This window comes from Platichthys flesus, chromosome 8, assembly GCF_949316205.1.
Source record: "Platichthys flesus chromosome 8, fPlaFle2.1, whole genome shotgun sequence".
In the NCBI taxonomy this organism is placed as follows: Eukaryota; Metazoa; Chordata; class Actinopteri; order Pleuronectiformes; family Pleuronectidae; genus Platichthys; species Platichthys flesus.
In genome coordinates, this window is record NC_084952.1 from 4,320,646 (window position 1) to 4,341,360 (window position 20,715).

General features: G+C 41.7%; 2 protein-coding genes across 2 annotated transcripts; one reads left to right on the forward strand and one right to left on the reverse strand.

The window, feature by feature from the left end:
- Positions 1-2,798: 2,798 nt before the first annotated feature.
- Positions 2,799-9,542, forward strand: ppid (peptidylprolyl isomerase D). Its single transcript, XM_062393499.1, has 10 exons — positions 2,799-2,944; positions 4,342-4,482; positions 4,844-4,950; positions 5,276-5,464; positions 5,646-5,768; positions 5,987-6,093; positions 6,525-6,666; positions 7,306-7,392; positions 7,662-7,704; positions 9,102-9,542. The coding sequence occupies exons 1-10, from the start codon at positions 2,860-2,862 to the stop codon at positions 9,188-9,190; spliced, it is 1,113 nt and encodes a 370-aa protein (XP_062249483.1). The 5' UTR covers positions 2,799-2,859; the 3' UTR covers positions 9,191-9,542.
- Positions 9,543-9,584: 42 nt separating this feature from the next.
- Positions 9,585-20,158, reverse strand: etfdh (electron transfer flavoprotein dehydrogenase). The gene is made up of 13 exons (XM_062393497.1): positions 19,956-20,158; positions 19,120-19,278; positions 18,289-18,518; positions 17,922-18,003; positions 17,429-17,547; positions 16,980-17,057; positions 16,334-16,480; positions 15,813-15,953; positions 14,759-14,902; positions 13,986-14,154; positions 13,228-13,410; positions 12,513-12,734; positions 9,585-10,433 (listed from the first exon to the last, which is right to left on the reverse strand). The coding sequence occupies exons 1-13, from the start codon at positions 19,984-19,986 to the stop codon at positions 10,270-10,272; spliced, it is 1,869 nt and encodes a 622-aa protein (XP_062249481.1). The 5' UTR covers positions 19,987-20,158; the 3' UTR covers positions 9,585-10,269.
- Between the last annotated feature and the right edge of the window lie 557 nt (positions 20,159-20,715).

Below are 20,715 nucleotides of genomic sequence, written 5' to 3' on the forward strand. Positions count from 1 at the left end.
ACTTAATTCAAATGGTTAAATTTGACTTATCTGTAAAACATACTTTTCATGATTATAATCATAAAACTCTTTAAAGTAAGTGTGTTCTTGAGAAAACATAAATTCAAACTTATTGGTGTAGCTGGTGGAGTTTAGTGTAACCAACAAATTAAAAGCAAAAATAAATATTAACTGTCTTTGTGAGGTGACATAACTTTACATCATTTTGGAGGCGGAGCTTTGACACAAGTTCCAATGGGAAGAGGTGGGATGTATCCGTTTCATTTCATTGCTTTTCCAGGATTACCAACCCGTGCTTTAAATATTCCAAATGACTAATGAACCCTGTTGCACATATTTCCTGCTGTGCAATCAGCTCTGCTCCATCAGCCTCCAATAATAGTTTGATAAGGTTGGAGTCCGGGGTCGTGTGAGGAATCACAGGGGGGAACACATCTCTGAAAGTGATGAGTTATTACCTATGAGAAATAATATTGAGCCAATTATAAAGTATCACACCCTGAAGATTTAAATGTAGATCAGTGATGTGTTTCCTTCATGGACTCCATGTCACTTCCAATGACTTCCTGTTTGTTTCCTCCCAGAAAGAAGATGGCAGATAACTGACGACGAGTCAAGTTTTCACAGAGACGGGTTGAACAGCAGATGGCATCCCACCACCCACGGAGGCTAGAGGAGCAGGCTGCTAATGAGACTTGTCGAGTTGGATTAAACATCTTTTAATTCCTGTAACATGTCGAGCATTCAGGACTTTCATTTGTCACTCCCCCCGCAGCCAGAATGATGAAAGAGAACTTCACATAAATTCCCGACATCACAGAGCCTCAGTTTGTTGTCCTGCACAAGTCGACACACACACACACACACACACACACACACGCACTCACGCACACACACACACACACACATACACACACACACCCACACCTGTGAAAGTTCATGGAAAGTTCAGGAAGCCACTTCATTAGTTACGATCATTGCAAATCATTTTGGAATTCTGAACTCGTGTGGAGCTTTGGCACTAAAGTCTGGGCAAAGAGGGAATTTGCTCAATGTGTTGGAACAGGGCAGATAGAGTTTTGAGATCATTTCCAAAAAACAAAAGCGATATCACAGTCAAGGTCTTCAAATGTCTCCCTCTGTGTAACATGCAGGACTTTCCTTTTCCTACTACACCTGTTTTGTTTCCGTTTTATGTTGTTTTGTTTGTTTCTAAGCAAGATTACACAAAAACAACTAAATGGATATTCATGAAGCTTGGTAGAAGGATGGATAATAAAGAAGAATCCTTCGAATTTTGTTGCAGATCTGGACAAAGGGGCAGATCCAGGAATCCTTATCACTTCTGTTAACACGTTTTCACGTTCGTCTTATGAAAACAGATTCGTAAAGTTCACTGTTCGCGAAAACTATGCGTGGCACAGGGAGCCACTGCAGAGGGGCTGAAGAGCCGCGGGTTGCCCATCCCTGTTCAAAGAGAAGCACCTTGTATCCGTCCACCAAGCTAAAGGCAATCATATCAATATATATAGAGAGTCTATAACTGTATAGTTTACTACAATAGAATCTGACCATTTTTATAAGTGAGCTACAAGGACATCCTATGGGATCAGCTGGAACTTGCCGGTAAAACCATCAGAACAACAGGAGGCCTTCAGTCTGACAGCAACTTGAAGGCATGCTGAGGTTTTATACTGTTTGTATAAGCATGTAAGCTTTTATTATCTCTGTGATACATGTATGTATGGATCCATCGGGCAGTGCAGCAAATCAGGCACGGTAGCTTGGGTTACTGGATTCATATATGACAGAGGATCTACTGGATGAGGTGGACAAGACAAATATTTATCTGGAACAAACAAACGATGCCTGGTCAAAGGATGTATGCACATTGTTCTGTGACTTCGGGTTTGCACAGGTTGTTCTGTACAGTGAAAAGGTAAATATGTGTTTAGAGAATCTAAATCTGCACAAAACAAACTGGGGACGACATATGGACTAAACAAAAGCTGCATGTTCTCACAATGATAAACACTGAACATGGTACAGATCACTCATTTGTACATAACCCATCTAATAAGCAAAGATCCCTGAGTGCTTAGCTGACAACAGACTGTGGAAAGTAGACTGTACGTTATGCAGCGGGGGAAGAGACAATCTTAAAACAAAGATGTAGAAAATGAGCTCCCTTGTTTTCCACTGTTTTGTGGCTGCTCAATGGTTTGTTAGATTAAAAAAAGGGGATATGTATTTTGTAAAAACGGATTGATGTGCAAAAGGCTAAGTTGGCAGTTTGTGTATTGAAAATATGAATTAGCCAATTATCTGTAGGAAGAAACAATACTATTCTGGCGAGTCAATTTAAAAAAAAGTCAGTATTCTATACTTGGTGTATGTAAAACCCGACCTGCAGGAACAGAGGCTTTATCATTACTGATGATGATCATAAAGTCAAATATCCTGTGAGGATTTTAATGTTTTATCCACAGATTTCATTCTTATTAACATTGGTAAATGTGTTCAATAAAAAGAAATCTCCCTCTATTATTAATCATCCTGTAATGACCGGAAGTCTAATTGTAAGTGAACCCGGACACAGCCTCGATTTTGTACTCTAGATAAACACTTTGCTGTGTGATTATTATTTGCATCATTATTGTTTGTTTAATCTCCAATACAATAGGTATTTATTAAAACATAAACGTATTCCTCCGTTATTCACACCGTAACTCCCATAGATATCTATGGTAACTCCACCCCGGTAGGCTTTTACTGTGAAGTTCTACAACCGGAAGTAATTAGCCTTTAGCTAGGCTAGCCGGAACAAGTGAGTGAAGTGGTCCAGTCATTATTTTAAACATGTCTCACACAGCGCCGGCCGAGAAGCCTTCGAACCCGGAGAACCCCCGAGTCTTCTTCGATGTAGACGTCGACGGAGCAAGAGGTCAGCATCAGTCTTTCATTTTGATTTCACTGTTAGCTTACACAGCTCTGCAGCCGCTAGCCCCGTTAGCTTAGCACCACCCAGGAGAACCTGAGTCATTTAGTCAACAGACACAAATGTTATAACGTGATAATAAACCTCTCACGGACACGTAGTTGTCGGTTCAAGTAGCAGCTCACGCGTGTGTGTGTATCGTGAGGTCAGCTTTAAGTTGTGTAGTATATGTATGTGTTGCCTGTTTGAATGAACCACGTGTGGTTTCCTTATAGACTTCTACATTCAGCCATTTTCCACCGTAACACAATACTGAAGTCTGTGATTGACAATCGCATGTGTTGTTTATTCAGCAGCTTCTATTTGACTCGTCTAAACATCACCAATTAGATTTTTATTGTGTTGCTGCAGCTTGGATGGGCCTATTCTTTGCTAATGAGATAATCAGGTTATTATAGTGATTTTGGATTATTTAAATATCCTAATACACCTTTTTCATTGGGTAAAGACAACAATAATCTATAATTTGCTCCATCTGAAGGTGCAAGTACAATACAAGACAAACCCCAGGATGAATGAGTGGAGGCACATCATGAATGAGCTGCACTGCCTCTGTGTAACTGAGTGGTTAATACTTATACATTTAAAATGGGGATCAGACTCATTCACTCAGATCCCAAAACAAGATGGAGAGAGCATGCAAGGATCTCAGAGACTTTGATTCAGAAGATCACAGGAGCTTCAGGGGACAAAGACCAAGCTCGGGTTCCTCAGGCGACCGTCAGTGCAGGACTCGATCGGACGATATTGATAATTATTACAATACACATTACATTGTTGTTTTTGTTAATTTAACCCTAAAAACATCTTACAAATCCGAGGTAGATGAATTATGTATTGTTAACTATCGTATTCATAAAATCTGACTTGTCATGTTGTGACTGAGGAAAATGATTTTATTTCCCAGTTCCTATGTCAACGATTACATGTGGTGATGTTAGATGTATTTGACCTTAGGGCTACCGGGCATAAACCTCTCACTACAAAGATAAATGCCCATTTGAAATTATAACCTGGACTGTTATCTATAGAGATGTGTGATATGTGATATGGTCGGATGAGGCCGTTTTTCACTATGCTCTCCACATGAGGGTGAGTGCATGTGTTGAAAAGGGGTTTCCATTCCCCCATAAACGTTTTAATGACTTGTCGAATAAATGTCAAGGCTGTTCTGGCGGCTCTTCGTGGCCCAACCTCCTATTTTTCCACTTTCGGTCGGCCTTTTCTTTGATTTATCACCTGTCCGTTTGTGATAAAGTGGTGCAGACTGCACTCGGGTAGAATATATTGTTGGTGTTTGAGTTTTTCCGAATCTGCAACTAAACTGTGTTTTCTGTCCACAGCCGGCCGAATAGTTTTTGAGCTGTTTGCCGATATCACCCCGAAGACTGCGGAGAACTTTCGGGCTCTGTGCACTGGAGAGAAAGGCATCGGCAAATCGACAGGGAAGCTGATGCACTTCAAAGGATGCCCGTTCCACCGAAGTACGTAAACCTCACATCTGCTTATATCGTGTCATTTCAGTTCGGAGGGACACCTTGAAGTTTGAGTTCTCACACATGAACCCTCCCTCGCCTGTGAACCACTGAAAACAAACTTTGAGATGAGAGTTCACCCAACTTTGTGATGAACAGAATTATATATTACATATGGCTACATTTCACAGGGGATGAATGAGAACATATTCAGGGAATAAAAAAACAACTTTCTGAGGCTTTTTCTAACGTCATAAGAAAGTATATCGTTAAAAATGCAAAGTTAATTGATTTAATGGTATTTTCGGGAGCTGGCGTTCAGTCTGGTTAATCTTGAAGTTAAGAGTTGTTGTAAATTTATTTTTGGCAGTCATCAAGAAGTTCATGATCCAAGGAGGTGACTTCTCCAACCAGAATGGCACCGGTGGGGAGAGCATCTACGGGGAGAAGTTTGACGATGAAAATTTCCACTACAAGGTAAAACTATCCATTAACTTCTATATATTAATCCTTCAATACAAACCAATTGTATGAGTCCACCACAGGTGGTTTTTAAATGGTGGTTTTTACAATACGTTTCCTTTCACTGATTCTATCTAAGCAGCTACTTTTCAGTTATCAAGCAATACTTAGGCACTCCTCACTTACATTTTGTTAAGTGTACTGGGATGGATTTTGTTTTTTTCTTAAAACACGTGCATTTCTTTATTAGCAATAAGTGCTTGTTATACTTATTTTCATTGCAAATATGTGTGATCTCCATTTAAAATCCTTTTCTGATTTATTTACCCCCCCTATGTAGCATGACAAACTGGGCCTGCTCAGCATGGCCAACACCGGGCCGGACACCAACGGCTCGCAGTTCTTCATCACCACTGTCCCCACCCCTCACTTAGATGGTAAGCACGTTGTCTTCGGACAAGTGTTGAAAGGAATGGGTATCGTAAAAATGCTGGAATTAGTGGACACTAAGGATGATGCCCCTGAAAAGGTAATTACTTTAAAAGTTCTACTCTGAAATAGTACGTACAGTTGTTCAAACTTTGCATCTAACCTCACAAAAGAGTAAATTAGCTGTTTCTAGTAGCTGTGTCTGCACTCTGAATAAGACTTTCCTGTTTCTATAAATAACACTTTTTCCGTGTAACACTTTTTCGAATGTCTCTCTGCAGCCTTGTGTCATAGCAGACTGCGGTGAGCATAAGGAAGGGGACAGCTTGGGCGTTGCACCAGCAGACGGATCAGGGGACGCCCACCCAGACTTCCCCGAGGACTCCGAAATCGACTTTAAAGATGTAAGTGAGATCTTTGATCTTCAAGGACACAGGCAAAGTTTGGCAGATAGCATCAGACGTTTTAAGCAGGTCTCAATCTCCATGTTCTCATGCCTGAGCCCTGACTCTGAACTCAGTGCTGGACACAACCAATCGAAATCAAGGCCATAACGGCAAAATCAAGAGTTCTATTTTTCATGCCGGCAGTCATTTATTCAAACTTGCATTTTCACTTGCAGGTGGAAAAAGTCCTGGCGGTTGCTGAGGATTTGAAGAATATTGGAAACAACCTTTTTAAGAGTCAAAACTGGAAAAGTGCTGTCGAGAAATACAGCAAATCCCTCAGGTAATATAGTGTTTGTGTGTCTGTGTGGGTGTGTGTGGTTTATTCCAAGTCATCTTTTATCTTTTCTAACAGAAGAGGAATCTTCATCTGTTTTCACTGCAAGTTTTAATAAATGATGTTCTCTCAGGAGGAAAACGCATTTTTCATCACATCACTTTTTTATGAAACAAAAAAAACACTTTGTGATTGAGCAACTGCTTATTTATATAAAGGTTATATAGTTGTATACATGTAATGTTGCAGACATTTTGTACTCTGAAGTAGCAGCAGCAGCAGGTTGATGGCGTAACAGCATCTCATGACTTCAGGCACAATATCATCCTTTCATCGTCCCACCGCAGTTTCACCTGTGGTTCACTTCAGGTTTAACAAGGCTCAGTGAGTGTAATCAATGCTGTCACTGACCATGAGGCTGATTTGTTCCTCTCCAGGTACTTGGAGGTGGGTGGAGATGTGCTGGAGGAGGAGGTGCAGCTGAAACTGAAACCAGTGGCCCTCAGCTGCTTCCTCAACATGGCAGCATGCAAGCTGAAGATGCAGCTGTGGCAGGAGGCCCTGGAGAGCTGCAATGAGGTAACAGGCCACAGCATCACAATAACATGGTGCTCACTGGTTCAGCGACTCATGTGCTGTTAAGACCCCCCATTCTAACACTGTAGGCCTTCACAGTGCTAGACAGGAAGATCAATACCACTCTCCTGTCGCTAAATCTGAAGCCACAGTCTGCAGCCTCTTGGCTCAGCTGAGCACAGAGGCTGAAAAGGGGAAAGGGGGGCTTGGTCTGGCTCTGTCCAATGGTAAACTGGTAAAAATCGATCTAAAAGAGCATTTAACGCTCAGTCATGGAGCAGTGAGCTGTTGAGCAGGCAGCGATAAAAGCAAGTGCATTGTTGACTTGTATGGAAATAATTTAATTTCTGCAAAATAAAAACTTACTTCTATCTAAGGCTGAGACCAGACATTTGTATTAGGTCACTACCCAGAGCTCATGGGTGCAGGTCGTAACGCAGATTGATTTATAAATCGAAAAGCTTTGCTCAGCTCCTTCTGCACCATAACAGTCCAGATGACTGCTGACGCTGCTCAAATCCCTCTTTCCATCTCTCCTACACCTTAATACACCCTCAGAGAATACATGATGCATACTTAATGAATAAATTAACTCACAACGAGGAGGGGGTGTCTGATGTGTATTTCTGTTGTGTCTCACAGGCTCAGGAGCTGGACCAAGCGAACACTAAGGCACTTTTCCGGAGGGCCCAGGCGTGGCAGGGGTTAAAGGAAAACAGCAAAGCCATGGTAACGTCAACAACAGCAGCTCTGTCACTGAAGTGACTGTCGACCCATTTAAAAATCAGATATTGTACAACAGAAGCTCAACATGTACACGTCCTGTTTGTCTGTATAGATGGATTATGTTCTGTTTTGTACAGAGTTGGTTGACAGATGTAACATTTCTGAGTTCTTTCAAACTGACACGGCCTCTTTAGAACAGACAGAATCCATGTGTGTTGAAACTGAGCACAGATCTGCTCACAAACAGTTTTCTGTGTTTTCTCACTTGACAGATTGATCTGAAGCAAGCTCAGAAAATCGCTCCGGAAGACAAAGGTGAGGAACTTTTCTGTTTGTTCAGCTTTTTCACAAGAGCCTTGTTTTGTTACCCTGCCAAGAATGCTGCAAAGATTTCCCTCCTTCCTCCACATGTCTATATACGATTCAAGCACATGCATGATCCAAACTATCAGCTCAAGCACCATGTTAATATCGTCAAACAAATGCATATATTAGCTGCTAACTGATAATCGATCAGGCTTTCATTTAAAGTCACGTCTAGAACAAATAGGATTAAAGAAACACACGCTCTAAGTGCTTCAGCTGCCAGTTGGTGAAGTCAGTGTGACTCATGAAGGTTAATCAGTTCTTCAGTGTTTAGTGACTGATGCATTCAAATATTCAAGTAAGTGACATTCTAAAAGGATAAATTCTTCCTGTGAGATAAACAATTGAACAAGTAAATACTAGGGCGTAAACAGATGATTGTTAAAAGCTGAGAACTCAAATATGTTAATATTGGCATGTGTAAGAGCATGTGTTGCTATTTCTTCTTGCTACTTTGGAGTAGTTCTACTGGTTTGGAGGATTTTTGCTGCTGTCAAATAATCACATTTACCTCGGTAACAAGAAATCAACACCTCCCTCTTGTAGAATTTCTATCGTTGTAAAGTTTGATACGATAGAAATTCGTGTGCTGACATTTACAATGATTTTAATTAGTTGTTGTTACTTTAACTTGACAAATGTTGACAATATGTTTGTGTTTCCTACTGCACGTAACCCGCCTCCTAATTTCTATAAACACTTTGTGCTTGTGAATGTGGAGAAGCTGTCTGGGAGGCACAAGATTGAAGCTTCTGGTTTTCATTTCTACTTTGACCAATCACGTTTGAGCAGGCTCTAGTTGCCAGCAGGTCCACGTGAGGAGCAAAATTGACCAAACTATCTGCCTTCATATGGAGATGGCTGTTAATAGAGACATCTAAGGCATAGTTAGTGCTCTGACATCACTTACTCGTCCATGTCGATGCTGCCTGGAAGATGTGTTCCCAGTTTCGCGTTATAACCACAAACTCACGTGTTCAGCACAAGCGTATATTCCATCAGCACTGGTTGTTCAGGGGAACAGTTAAGAAGTAATACTCCTCTAATACGTGAAAGCTCCCGGGCTCAGGGTGGAATCCGGCTTCTGCAAATCTCTCTCAGAGTGCCACGCTGCTCTTTTGATATTTTAATATGCACTTTATTGGCTGCTGGCTGCAAGATAAGAGCCGTCACAGCTTGATGCTCTCCCTGTGTCTTAGGGAGCAAGCTTTCTTTAAAATGAAACTGACAGCTAGCAGAAAGAGGCAGAATGTTCCAAAGTGGACCAAAAACAAATATCTCACACAAACTAGAAGTGATTACATTGTTCAATCAACTGAGTGAAACTGATTTTTTGGTTTCGACAGCGATCAACAACGAGCTGAGGCGAGTGCAGCTGAAGATCCAGGAGGAGAAGGAGAAAGAGAAGAAGATCTACGCTAAGATGTTTGCGTGAACATTTCACCCAACGATGCAATTAGTTGTTAATCAACATTTGAAAATCATCTGTACAGATGAAGGTGCACTGGCAAAGATTTAAGTGTGTAACCAGGTGAAAATGTGCTGTATGTTTAAGTTGACAGGCGTTCTCTTATTCTCCAGTCGGCACTTTTCTCTGTGTGTGTGTGTGTATTCCAATGAAGGAATAACAGTTGTAAGTTTTGACCTGTTATCATTATGACAAGTTTTATCACTGTAATGAAAAGTTTGACTCCACTGCTCTGAGAAACTGGATTAAAACTTTCTGGGGTCTGAAAGACGATAATAAAGATAATGTTGAATCCGTGCTCGCTGACACGGCCAGTACATCATGTGTGTTTTTTTACAGATGTCAATAAATCAAACGGGACAGCAGTCACGAGTTCTTTATTCACTCCGGTCATATTTTTTATATCTGTACAATACTGTGTGGACCTTTATAACTGTGATGATGCTAAAATAAAACATGGATGCACCGATCTGACGTGGTTTTAGTTTTATTGATTCAATGAAAAAAACTGGGCTCTTTCATGTGTGTAAGGCAGCGTCAGGCGTAACTAATGTCAATATATTCATACACATACTAGTCGTAGTGTCACAGATTGCCGGTCCAGCTGTTTTGAATCAATATCACTATCAGATCGGTGCATCACTGTAATAAGCCTGATTTTAAAAACACCCTATACAGATCATGAAGGAAATTTATTATCTATGACAGCTGATCAAGTACTTCTTGAAAAAAACCTCATGTTTTCAACTGTTAAATGCCCACGTTGTTGTGGATATTGAGAGAATCATCCAGAAACTGAGTGATCTCTGCTTCCACGCGAGTTTTATTATGATCCTGAATCTGCTTCACAACCTCCGACTCAATACACTTGAATTTCAACAACAAAACACTACTTTAGTTCTTTGATAATTTATTACTTATGTTTAAACTCAAAACCAGCTACATAGATTATTTTCCCCACTTCGGCACATCCGCTGCAGACAGTAATCCTGAATATGTCTTTGTACTTACAGTCGAGACAAAATATTAAATAAAACTCCTGAGGTTCACATTCCGTTGTAGGCGGGTCCGCCGCCGCCTTCGGGCACGACCCAGTTGATGTTCTGGCTCGGGTCCTTGATGTCGCAGGTCTTGCAGTGGACACAGTTCTGAGCGTTGATCTGCAACCGCATCCCGTCTCCTGTTTCCACTGGAACGTACTCGTACACACCTGGGACGGTTCGTTAAAAAGAGAGTAAACTGGTTAGAGAACAGGTCCAAAGGAACCGAGTTGACCAGGAGGGACAGAACAGATGATCGCCTGATGTGTTATTGATGAACTGGTTCTAAATGGTGAAGGAACACGAGTGGGTCGACAGCTGCTTGAATAATGTCATGGTTACATATCTCATAGTGCTGTAAAAAAGTAATATAACATTAGTATAACTATGTGAGGACGATGTGTTTCCACCCGTCTGTTCCTGGGTTTCAGTCTTTGTAAGCAAGATGGCAAAAAAACTGGATTTCCATTCAACTTGGTGGAAGGGAAGCGATCCACGAAAGAGCCTATTGAAGTTTAACTTTTCACTTCAACGGTGCAAGATATGGGGTCTGACTTTTTTACTGTTTTCCCTGAGAAATGATTTATGGATCGGGATTTAAAAAGATATGCCTCTTCATAACATTTAAAGGGGGATATTGAGCCTTGGTGGTCGCATGTGCTCCACATTCATGTTTGTTCTTGCTTTTGACAAACTTCTCAGCCACCACAGGGTTTTATTTTCTACTCAAGAGACAAAGATGCATCACCATTGCCTTTTATTGTCAAAACTCGTGCTTTGTTTCAAGTGGTACTGATATATCCACCTAAATAAGCAGCTCAGGGCTTTGTATCCTACAGCTGAACAGCAGGCGTGACTGCACCCCCCCTCCCCACAGCGACCAGACGTCTACATGAGAGATGGTGCAGTTGATTGTGGAAGGCTTTGAAAAATCCCACTTTTTGAAAGTAGGACATTTTGATTGAACGTGATGAGACACACATCTTTCACAGATCACAAACGGAGGCTGTCTTTCTGAATGTTTGAAATCACAGGTTTGAAGATATTGTTAAATCTATCAAAACCAGTAGAACGCATTTTAAAGCATCAATTTGCATTAGCAGGGTATTAGATATATAGAAATTCATAGATTCTTTCTACATGTAGCCTTGTCTGCAGGATCCTCTCGACAATGTATGGAAAATAAATATCGATTAAAAGCTTTCTATACGATTTACAATAGATTTACCTCTGACAACAACAAACGGTACGAGTTCTGCTCTGGAAATGAAAAGACTACAGACGTACCGATCTCCCCCCCACACACACACTATCCCAGGGGAACGAAAACGAAGCTGCTGTGTCAATGGAGTTTGTTCACTGTTACAGTTTCAGATACTGTGCTGCATCCAATCTCTTCAGCTCTTTATCAGCGCTCACCTCTGTGGACCAGACACTGTCTCGCTGCATTTGGCTTCTCCGTGTTTCGCGCTAGCTTAGCTGCTGACCACACGTCATTAACCTTCAATCAAGTTTCCACAGGATTCAAGCTGTTCCCGAGTCTGGGACAGAATACAGAGCTCAGCTCTTCAATCACGACTGCTGCTGGGAACACAGACAATAACCCGAGACAGCACAGTCTGCTCGCCTCAGTCCCCTCGCTCGCTTTTCTCCTATTGATAAAAAGCGCCGGCACATCGTTGAGGGCATGAATGAAAGATAATGGTTTTGAACAAAGGCTGTTGCAGCAATCAAGCATAAGCATTTTTCTGGAGATTGTGTGTGAAACGAGGGAAAGTTTTAATCATTTGCAGTTCGTCTCTACAGCAATCTGTACATCCAACCACAAAATAAGTTTAAAACGGAAAAAAGAGACACACCTCTAGAAATCAGCCACTACTCCAGCCCAGTTATCTCAGGGTATATAAGCGATCAAATGGTTCCCATCCCTCATTTCCTGAATCTGTCCAAGTGGAACAGAGAACTTCTCCAAACTGCTGCACCCGGCTGAACGTTCAAGTGCTTGCTCCGTTATTGTACTTTGATTGTTTGCCACTTGGCCTTCTTTCAAAAGTCATCTCCAAATAAAACTGTGGTTAACTTTGCTCAACCTGGACTTCCACACTTTCTTCAGTTTCTTTTTACTTGGGATTTTGGTGAAAAACCACAAGTCACAAAAACAATCTGGGAGAGAAGAGAATAACTCATGTATTATATTGATATATATAGATTGTATGTGTGATGCTTCTCAGTGCTGGTGAGGGAGTTACCTGCGGGGCAGAAGCGCTGCTCGGGCCCGTCGTATATGGCCAGATTCCTGGAAACTGGAACGCTGTCATCCTTCAGGGTCAGATGGGCCGGCTGGTCCCCCTCGTGATTGGTGCCACTCAGGGCCACAGAGGAGAGCAGGTCGAAGCTTATCTTGCCGTCGGGCTTGGGATACTCGATCGGTGTACAATCCTTCGCCGGTTTCAGCTGGTCTGCATCAAGGCCTGAGACAGATGGAGCGGAGCCCGGTTATGAAATGTTGGTTTTTCTCTGCCCGAGATAAGACGCCCTCATACCTCACCTGAAGGGAACCCGCTGGCATTGTGCGGCTCATCAGCAGTACAGATAAACACGGTGAAAGTATTTTCTGATGCACTGTAGTGTACATATAAGAATTCTTTCCACAGTCGCCTGGGGCCATGAATGCCACACAGGCTTCACACCGGGCTTTATTCCTTATATATCATGTTTACATGGAAAGGCTGCATTCTTCTTTCTCTATTGAATCAATAGAGAAAGAAAGCAACAGACTTTTTTTTCCCAATGAGATTATATAAATACAGGAGGTCACATTCTTTTTAGGCCTCCCATGCGATTTTCTATTCAGTGCACTAATCTGTTCATGCTCAGTATAGATTCTTCACGGCCATCATTTCCCTCAGCTCTTTGTTAACTCTTCATACAGCAGCTTATTCGATTCTGTACCCTGCCACTCACCACAGTGTTTGAGTGTCCACGGCTCTTTTCCTCGGAAGATCCAGTAGAAAATACCAGTGTAGGCCATTCCACCATACAGGCCGAAGTAATTGTGGAATGCCGGCCGGATGTTTCTCACCGCGCGCAGCTCTTTCCACACCCACGAACTCTTTAAGGCCTCAGAGTACTCCGGCACATGGAGACCTGGGAGGAAAGAAAAGAAAAGTAAGATTTCTATTCTATGGAACATGGCCTTGTGTAATCCCGACCTTGGTAAATATATATTTATAAAAGAACTTGAAAATGTTAATGTTAAGAAATAACAACCACTCATTTCAATGACACTTGATGGAAGGATGGGACCTGGGCCAAGAAAGAACTCTTCACATTTTGGCAGTCGAACCGACATATCCCGGATTCTTTTTTATTACTTTCTTTAACATATCGAGATAAGGCATCGTCTCAAATACAGGATTCATCTCCATACTTTCTTTACAAAAGAACGATATTGTGTTTTCCCCCCGACATTCTTGTAAATATCTTCTGAAAGCCAATCAGCCTTGGGGGAGTTTTGGGCTCTCAGTGCCCTTCTTGTTCTTCAGTGTTATGAGCTGCACAGCTGAAATTATATTCAACTCAATCGAATTGGAGTTTAGGCATAAGTTGATTCCATCCCTGGCACATAGAACCTGAACTAACGTTTATGAATGCAATAATTTTTCTTCTTTTTTCCCTACAGACAATCCCTACGATCCTGGCTATGAATGGATGTTGTGTACCTGCTGTCGCTGAATCCAGGCTCTCGGCTGTGAGCTTGGGGAAAATGGCCTCGGCAGCCAGCATGCCGCTCTTCATCGCCGTGTGGGTGCCCTTGATCTTTGGGACGTTCATGAAACCGGGGCTGCAGCCAATCAGAAGCCCTCCAGGGAACGTCAGCTCTGGGATAGACTGGAGAGGAAGAGGAGTTGGTTTAAACTCTCACGTTCTACTTTCTGTTCCAACTCCTGTAAGAGGACTCTAAGATGCTTTCCTGCTCACCACGTTTCTCAAAGTTAATACTCACTTTTAATTTTATTCCAGTAAATAAAACGTAGAATAAAGGTTACCCAGTGCAGATAAGGTGCTATTATTTCAAACTGTCTACATTGTCACACATTATCTTAATGTGATTTGGGAGTGTCATGAAACCAAAGATGTTGTAGTCGATACCGATACCATGAAATGTCCATGATTGTCAAAACCCAATTCGAACACCAGTGGATATGAAGCCTTCACGTATTAAAAATCCTTGTGTTCTTACTTGAATTTTCAACCACGAATAAATTGAGTCCATAATTTCCTTCAGGGAAGGAGTTGTGTGCTACAGTCTCTACCCATGTAAACAAATTAACTGGGAGTACATCTTTGTTATTTTCCCCAGTGACAGAGCCGCATGTAATTTAGATGAGGTCTGTTTAATGACGTTAATGACACAGCGAGGGCTGGTTCACTGCTCACAAGTTTGACAGACACACACACACACAATGCCATGCGACTCTCCACCGTTCATTACCTGTAACCCTCCCTCGTTCAGCGCTCTGGCTCCATATCCGATTCTGGTGCCGCCCTCCAGAGTTGGTGCTACGAACGGATGGTGCTTCCAGCGCTGGAACTCTCTGAAGGGACTCAGGTAAGGGTTGCTGTAGTCCAGACCGACCTGGAGCAGGAAATAGAAAAGGTTCTAATTAAATCAACCAAATGAGTCTAAGACACCAAGGAGACAAGTACCTGGAATTGCATTCATTATTGTAATTTTTCCCGAACGTCCTGGCCTGTAGTATTGAATTAAAACTCTTGCATAACCAGACACATTGGTTATGACACCTCAGGTTCAGCTTTAATCATCTTTGATGTCTCTACAACAAGTTTGAAGTTTGCTAACAGAAATCTTAATTTAGAAAGCTTGTTTATTGGTGTCAACAGAGAAGAAATCAAACTGACTCTTCCGTCGCCCAAGGTCACCTTGTCACCAGGGAAGCATTAAAGACTGAGATGTGTGGAGGGACCGGGACTCTTCTGATGTCGGGCCAAAGTCACTGACACTGGTCTGAGAGGATTTGAAAGCTGCCGGAGATTTATGGCGGTGTGTCCCTGTGAGGTTCCTGTTAAAACTCTCAACTGACTCATTTAACAGAGAGACTGTTTACACTGTGGTTTATTGAGACAGAAAACTTTAGTCTGACCTGAAACAAACTGTGTGAGGAAACTTCATATTCGCTCATCTCCTGTATGTGTGATGTTTCTTTAACTGTTAAATGTCAGCATTTTAAAATAAACTCAACAGATCTAACGCTGACAAACATTTTGTTAACATATTACACGAATACCATCATCAATCCTCATCTTATGTCCCCAATGGATAAACTGATAAATGCAATGAATAAATTCAAGGTTTCATGTTTTTGTTTTCTTCTGCAGAATGAATAATATACACTGATGATTAAAATCTAACCACAGCTTCACTGCTTCACAAACTCAATAATTATTCTTTGGTCATTTGCTGTATTCATGACTTCCAGCAGTCAAATCTAAATATCATTCACAAGGACGTCTCCAGAGCAACTCACCACAAAGCCCAGTGCCACAAGTGGTTCTCCTTCATTCAGATGATACAGGAAAGATCCTCCATATGTGTTCCTGTTCAGGGGCCAGCCCACAGAATGCTCCACTCTGCCTGGCCTCCACTTCTTCTCATCAATCGCCCACACCTTTATAAAATGAACAGAGAGGACATAAGTTGCCAACAGGCAGAAGAAATTTCATTAATTTCACACAATTATATTTATTTCTAATCAGAATAAAATGTTGGTTTCTTGTAACAAAAACAACACATATTTAGGAGGTATAGACAATATAGTTATGTGGGTAATGTTTGTGTGGAACTACAGTTGCACATTTAACTCTGCACGACCCAGACGCATCAGGGTCAACACACTAACTTTACTTTATGGTGATTGTGATGCTGAATCTCCAGTCTGATTCCTCAGGATGGACATTCCACATTACGAATGATCAGATAAACCAGATTAAGGGGGGGGATACCAGTTTCTGTGGCTTTATCTTGATGTGGTTTCTACGGGTTGTTTACCTCCTTCAGGCCGATGGCGTAGGTCTGGGGTTCACAGTTCTCACGCAGGTTGAATTGCCTGTAGAGCTGCTTGGCCAAGTGGCCATGACAGCCCTCACCGAACAGCGTGACTTTAGCATGGAGCTCCATTCCCCGCTCAAAGACATCCTGAGGGACGAGAGGAAAAGGAGGCATGAAGACATTTCATGAAGACAGAAACTTGTATAATGAGCAAAAATTGAAAAAGAGACTCTTGGTGATTTTAATGTCACAACTTCTCGCAGAAACTTGGCTGAGGGACATGATGGACTACATGTGGCTACCTGGTTAATAATGGCTTTCCATCTCATCATGACTTGTGTGATCTCATTAAAAGTAAATGCCAGGGACTGATTAACAGGAACTAAAATGTCATGTAATGTCGCACAAAGTCTGTTGAGTCAGTTTAGATTTTTTTAATATTAGTTTTAATAATGATTTTCTAAAGCCTTTGTATATCCAAGCTTTTCTTGTGTATATTATAAAAGATACTTACTTTAACCTGATCAATTTATGCAATTTGTACTTTTATTTTTAATAAATAGTCAAAGATTTAGCCCAAGAGCTCAAAAAAACAAACAGTGAAACAATTATTTTGAATGAAATGTTATTAAATAAAAAGAGGTACCTTTGGTGAACCATCCTTGGCGATGCCTACATCATTAGTGGCAATTCCTTTCACACTTCCATCTTCATGGAACAAAACCTTGACAAAATGAGACAGATACAATTTAACATTTTAATTTGAGGGGTGGGAACTGTTAACATTTTTAATTAAAATGACTCAAGGGTTTAAAACAATGTTCCATCCTTCATTCTTTGATGAATTATAAAAAATCAAATTAGGTAATTTAACACTAATTTACAAACTTAAAGACCGATCTTTCTTAATCCAATTCGAAGAAACTGAAAAGTAAAACAAGTGTGACAAAATATATCTCAGTCTGGTTTCTTGACTTGACTTCACAACCATAAACTCAACCTGACCAACTATAGCACATTTCCATAAAGATATAAGATGAGAGGGGGGAGAGTTAAAATATTCAGTACATCAAAGAAATTGGAGGGCGGTCTCACCTCAGCTGCAGCGTAACCCGGGTACAGCTCCACTCCGAGCTCCTCGGCCTGCTCCCCCAGCCAACGCACAAAGTTCCCCAGCCTCACAATATAGTTACCATGGTTCCCCATGGGCAGTCCTACACAAAGGCAGAAAAAGCATGCACTCCGTAAATCAACACTGCTGAGGGTAAAAGTGTTTTATGAAGTTGTGACATGTGGCACCAGATGGAGAGCTGCCACAGTTCTGCTTTATTAGAAATAAAAACAAATAGATTTATCTTTAAACCATTTAAATAATCCTTCTGAGATTTTCCTTTTGACCATATGGATTACAGATATGTTCTAAAACTGATTATAATGTTTGCTGAGCCTTTGGAGATCATTGCATCTTTCTCTCCATCACTTTAGATACACAACATGTCTGTTCGCTAATGTAAATAACTCATACCCGTCGTTAATCTCCGACTGAAACCATGACATCAATACGACAATCCCGTAGAGTTTTATTTACCTGGCAATATGGGGACTGGGATTCTGTGTTTCTCTGTTAAAATGCTGAACACATCTTCAGTCACTGGAGTGTTCAGAGGTGCCTGAGTTGAGAACAAAATGTGTGTTACTGAGAGCTCACAAGGATTTGTGATTATCAATAAATAAAATTACAATCCAATCACACGCTTTGCTATTCAAATAAATACATTCCCTAATATTAGCATACAAATAGCAAGTGTATGTGTATGCAAATGATGATGAATAAACAGTACTATATCCCTGGATAAACATATACTGTACAGTCACAAAAGATATAATACACAACATAGATCAGTGTCTTTGTAAATACCTAAATACCAAAAGAAGAAATGTTAAACAAGACTCACGCCTCGTTCCTTCCAATCAGGAAAGAGCTCATCGAGTGCCGTAGGCTCCAGACAAGCTCCGGACAGAGTGTGTGCTCCGATCTGAGAGGCCTTCTCCACAAGGCACACCCGCAGCTCCTTCTCATGTTCGTTGGCAAGCTGCTTCAGACGAATGGCTGCCGAAAGGCCGGCAGGGCCCCCACCGACGATCACCACATCCGCCTCGTCGGCAAACCGCTCCATTTCCATCCCTGGGAATGAACCAGAACATGAGAGGGACATATTAAGGGAGGCTATCCATGAAGGAGAGAGGTAATACATTCAGACTCAGTGTGCAATATTCCAGGACTGAAGTGTTCGGCTTCCTGGTTGAAGACTCTGGTCATGTGCAGGGAGAGCGCGGGCAGGAATGTCGGTTATTGTCAGAGAGGTTCAACAGTGAATAACTTTATGTAGTTCCAATGATACAATAATCTTTATTCATAGATAAATAAATATCTTTAGTTGTGTTTATTACAGTCGTGCGAGGGCCACGGGCTTATTTCCCCAACACAACTTTATTTATAGATCAATTGGGACATGAAGAGGAAATCAACAACTTACCAACGAAGACTATACGACTATACCAAATATTACAGGAGGTTCTCAAAAGGAGACGTGTAATGCAAGTTATATTTTGAATCGTCGAAAAACTTTTTATGAGTTTCCCTGTGAAATTTACTCTCGGGTAAAATTGTAGGATAACAAAATTACTACTCCTGAACCTACACATCACAAATATTAATAAGATTGAACTGGATCACTCAACAGTGCCTTGATCATGAGGCAGAAAACCCAAGTGATGTATCTTACCTTCCCATCTCTGGTCCTTCTCCCTGGGATGGATTGTGTAGTGTGTTGTGATGCGGGGCGCTGACACCGAGGAACAGGATCTGCTGTGTAGTGTTGTGTACAGCTGAGGGGCAGCATGATCCGTCTGCACTGCTTTCAATGCCCTGATGCACCTGTGGGCTGCAAACACACGATCAGACCAGTTCAGACCTGAGACTGTGTACTTTACAGGCTGTGTTTACCAGTTGGGTGCAGTCTTATCTAGTGCTTCTGTGATAAGATACTCGGGAAATACAACAAATGCACGTAGCGGTTCAGAGAGGTGACATAATGCATGCAACCAAATGACACTGTAGTAAGCACGTGACAGAAACAAGCTGAACAGCTATTTGAGTGGCTAACGTGGTGGGAATAACAAGAAGCTGCAGCTGTGGCACCATGCTAGCTAGCCAAGCTATATGTGTGACTGCTGCTAAGCTAATTTCAAGCTCCCTGCTGCAGGTTAAAATCATTATAACGTCACACAAACGTTCACAATAACAACAAGTCAGTGACAGGGTTAGTGAATACATGAAACACGTGTGGACGGGCCATTTAACCCGGGACAAGGACACAGTTTATGTGACCCACACACTGGTTCAACTTTCACCTACATGTTAGCATAATGCTAGCACAAGCTGGACTGTTTGGACTGTTTTGAACCAATGTCAAAGATATTAAAAGATTATTCAGCCTCTAACTTAAAACCTGTGTGTGAATAAGTGAGCTAACAACACTGTTGGTAATTAGCTTAACAACTTTAAGCATCAAAACATACTCAAAAATACTTTAGCTAACAATGCTAACAGCAGACATACCTCGACTGGAGTATCTGCTAGCTGGCAACATGGTGTGTCAGCTAGCGTTAGCTCACTAGCGGACCGTGGGTTTGTTATTAAAGATCCGCTTCAGGGACGCCGAGGTGCGGGAGAGACGAGGAGACACAGTCGCTCTGTTACAAAATCACAGTCCTTACAAAACACGTCTCATAACCAGGACTCATGTGCGCGTCACAAAGCTGCGCTGCTGCGGCGCCGCACACCTCTCCTGCCCCGGTGTAGATCTGTAAACACTCACCCCGTGTCAGACAACTGGTACATCCAGGAGAAGGACGTTTATGAATCAGGTGCGGAGCTGCAGAGGTCGTCCCAGGCCACTGTCCACTGTCTGCAGAAGGTTTATATTATTGTCTGGAGACTTTATACTTTATGGTTTATTCTCCACACGCTCATGTCACTAGTGGGTGGGTGATCCAGGATGTTTCTAGATCAGGGGCCATAATGAGGTGACCGTTATATGTTCAGCATCCACACACAACCCCTGATTCATCAACTGTTCGCTCTATGGCTGTGGCTATACAATGCTCCAAAAAATATTAAAGGTGCAGTGGGTAGACTTTAGTGACATCTAGTGGTGAAGTAGCATGTTGCAGCAGAACACCCCTCACTTCACCCTCCGCATAAAGTCAGTTGTCCAGTCTGGCTTACTATAAAAAACATGGCGGCCTACGTAAAGCGGACCTGCTACATGATGTAAATATAAAGTATTTAAATATAAAGGGTCCATTCTACGCTAAAG

Bases quoted from the DNA above. Each gene is read 5' to 3' on its own strand.
- etfdh (XM_062393497.1), bottom strand. From the start codon at position 19,986: ATGTTGCCAGCTAGCAGATACTCCAGTCGAG. The intron at 18,519-19,119 runs GTAAGATACATC...GTTCATTCCCAG, and splicing joins GAAGGACCAGAGATGGGAAG to GGATGGAAATGGAGCGGTTT. The intron at 14,903-15,812 runs GTGAGTTGCTCT...TTCCTGCTCCAG, and splicing joins TTGTGGCACTGGGCTTTGTG to GTCGGTCTGGACTACAGCAA.
- ppid (XM_062393499.1), top strand. From the start codon at position 2,860: ATGTCTCACACAGCGCCGGCCGAGAAGCCTTCGAACCCGGAGAACCCC. The intron at 6,094-6,524 runs GTAATATAGTGT...GTTCCTCTCCAG, and splicing joins AAATACAGCAAATCCCTCAG to GTACTTGGAGGTGGGTGGAG. The intron at 7,705-9,101 runs GTGAGGAACTTT...TGGTTTCGACAG, and splicing joins AATCGCTCCGGAAGACAAAG to CGATCAACAACGAGCTGAGG.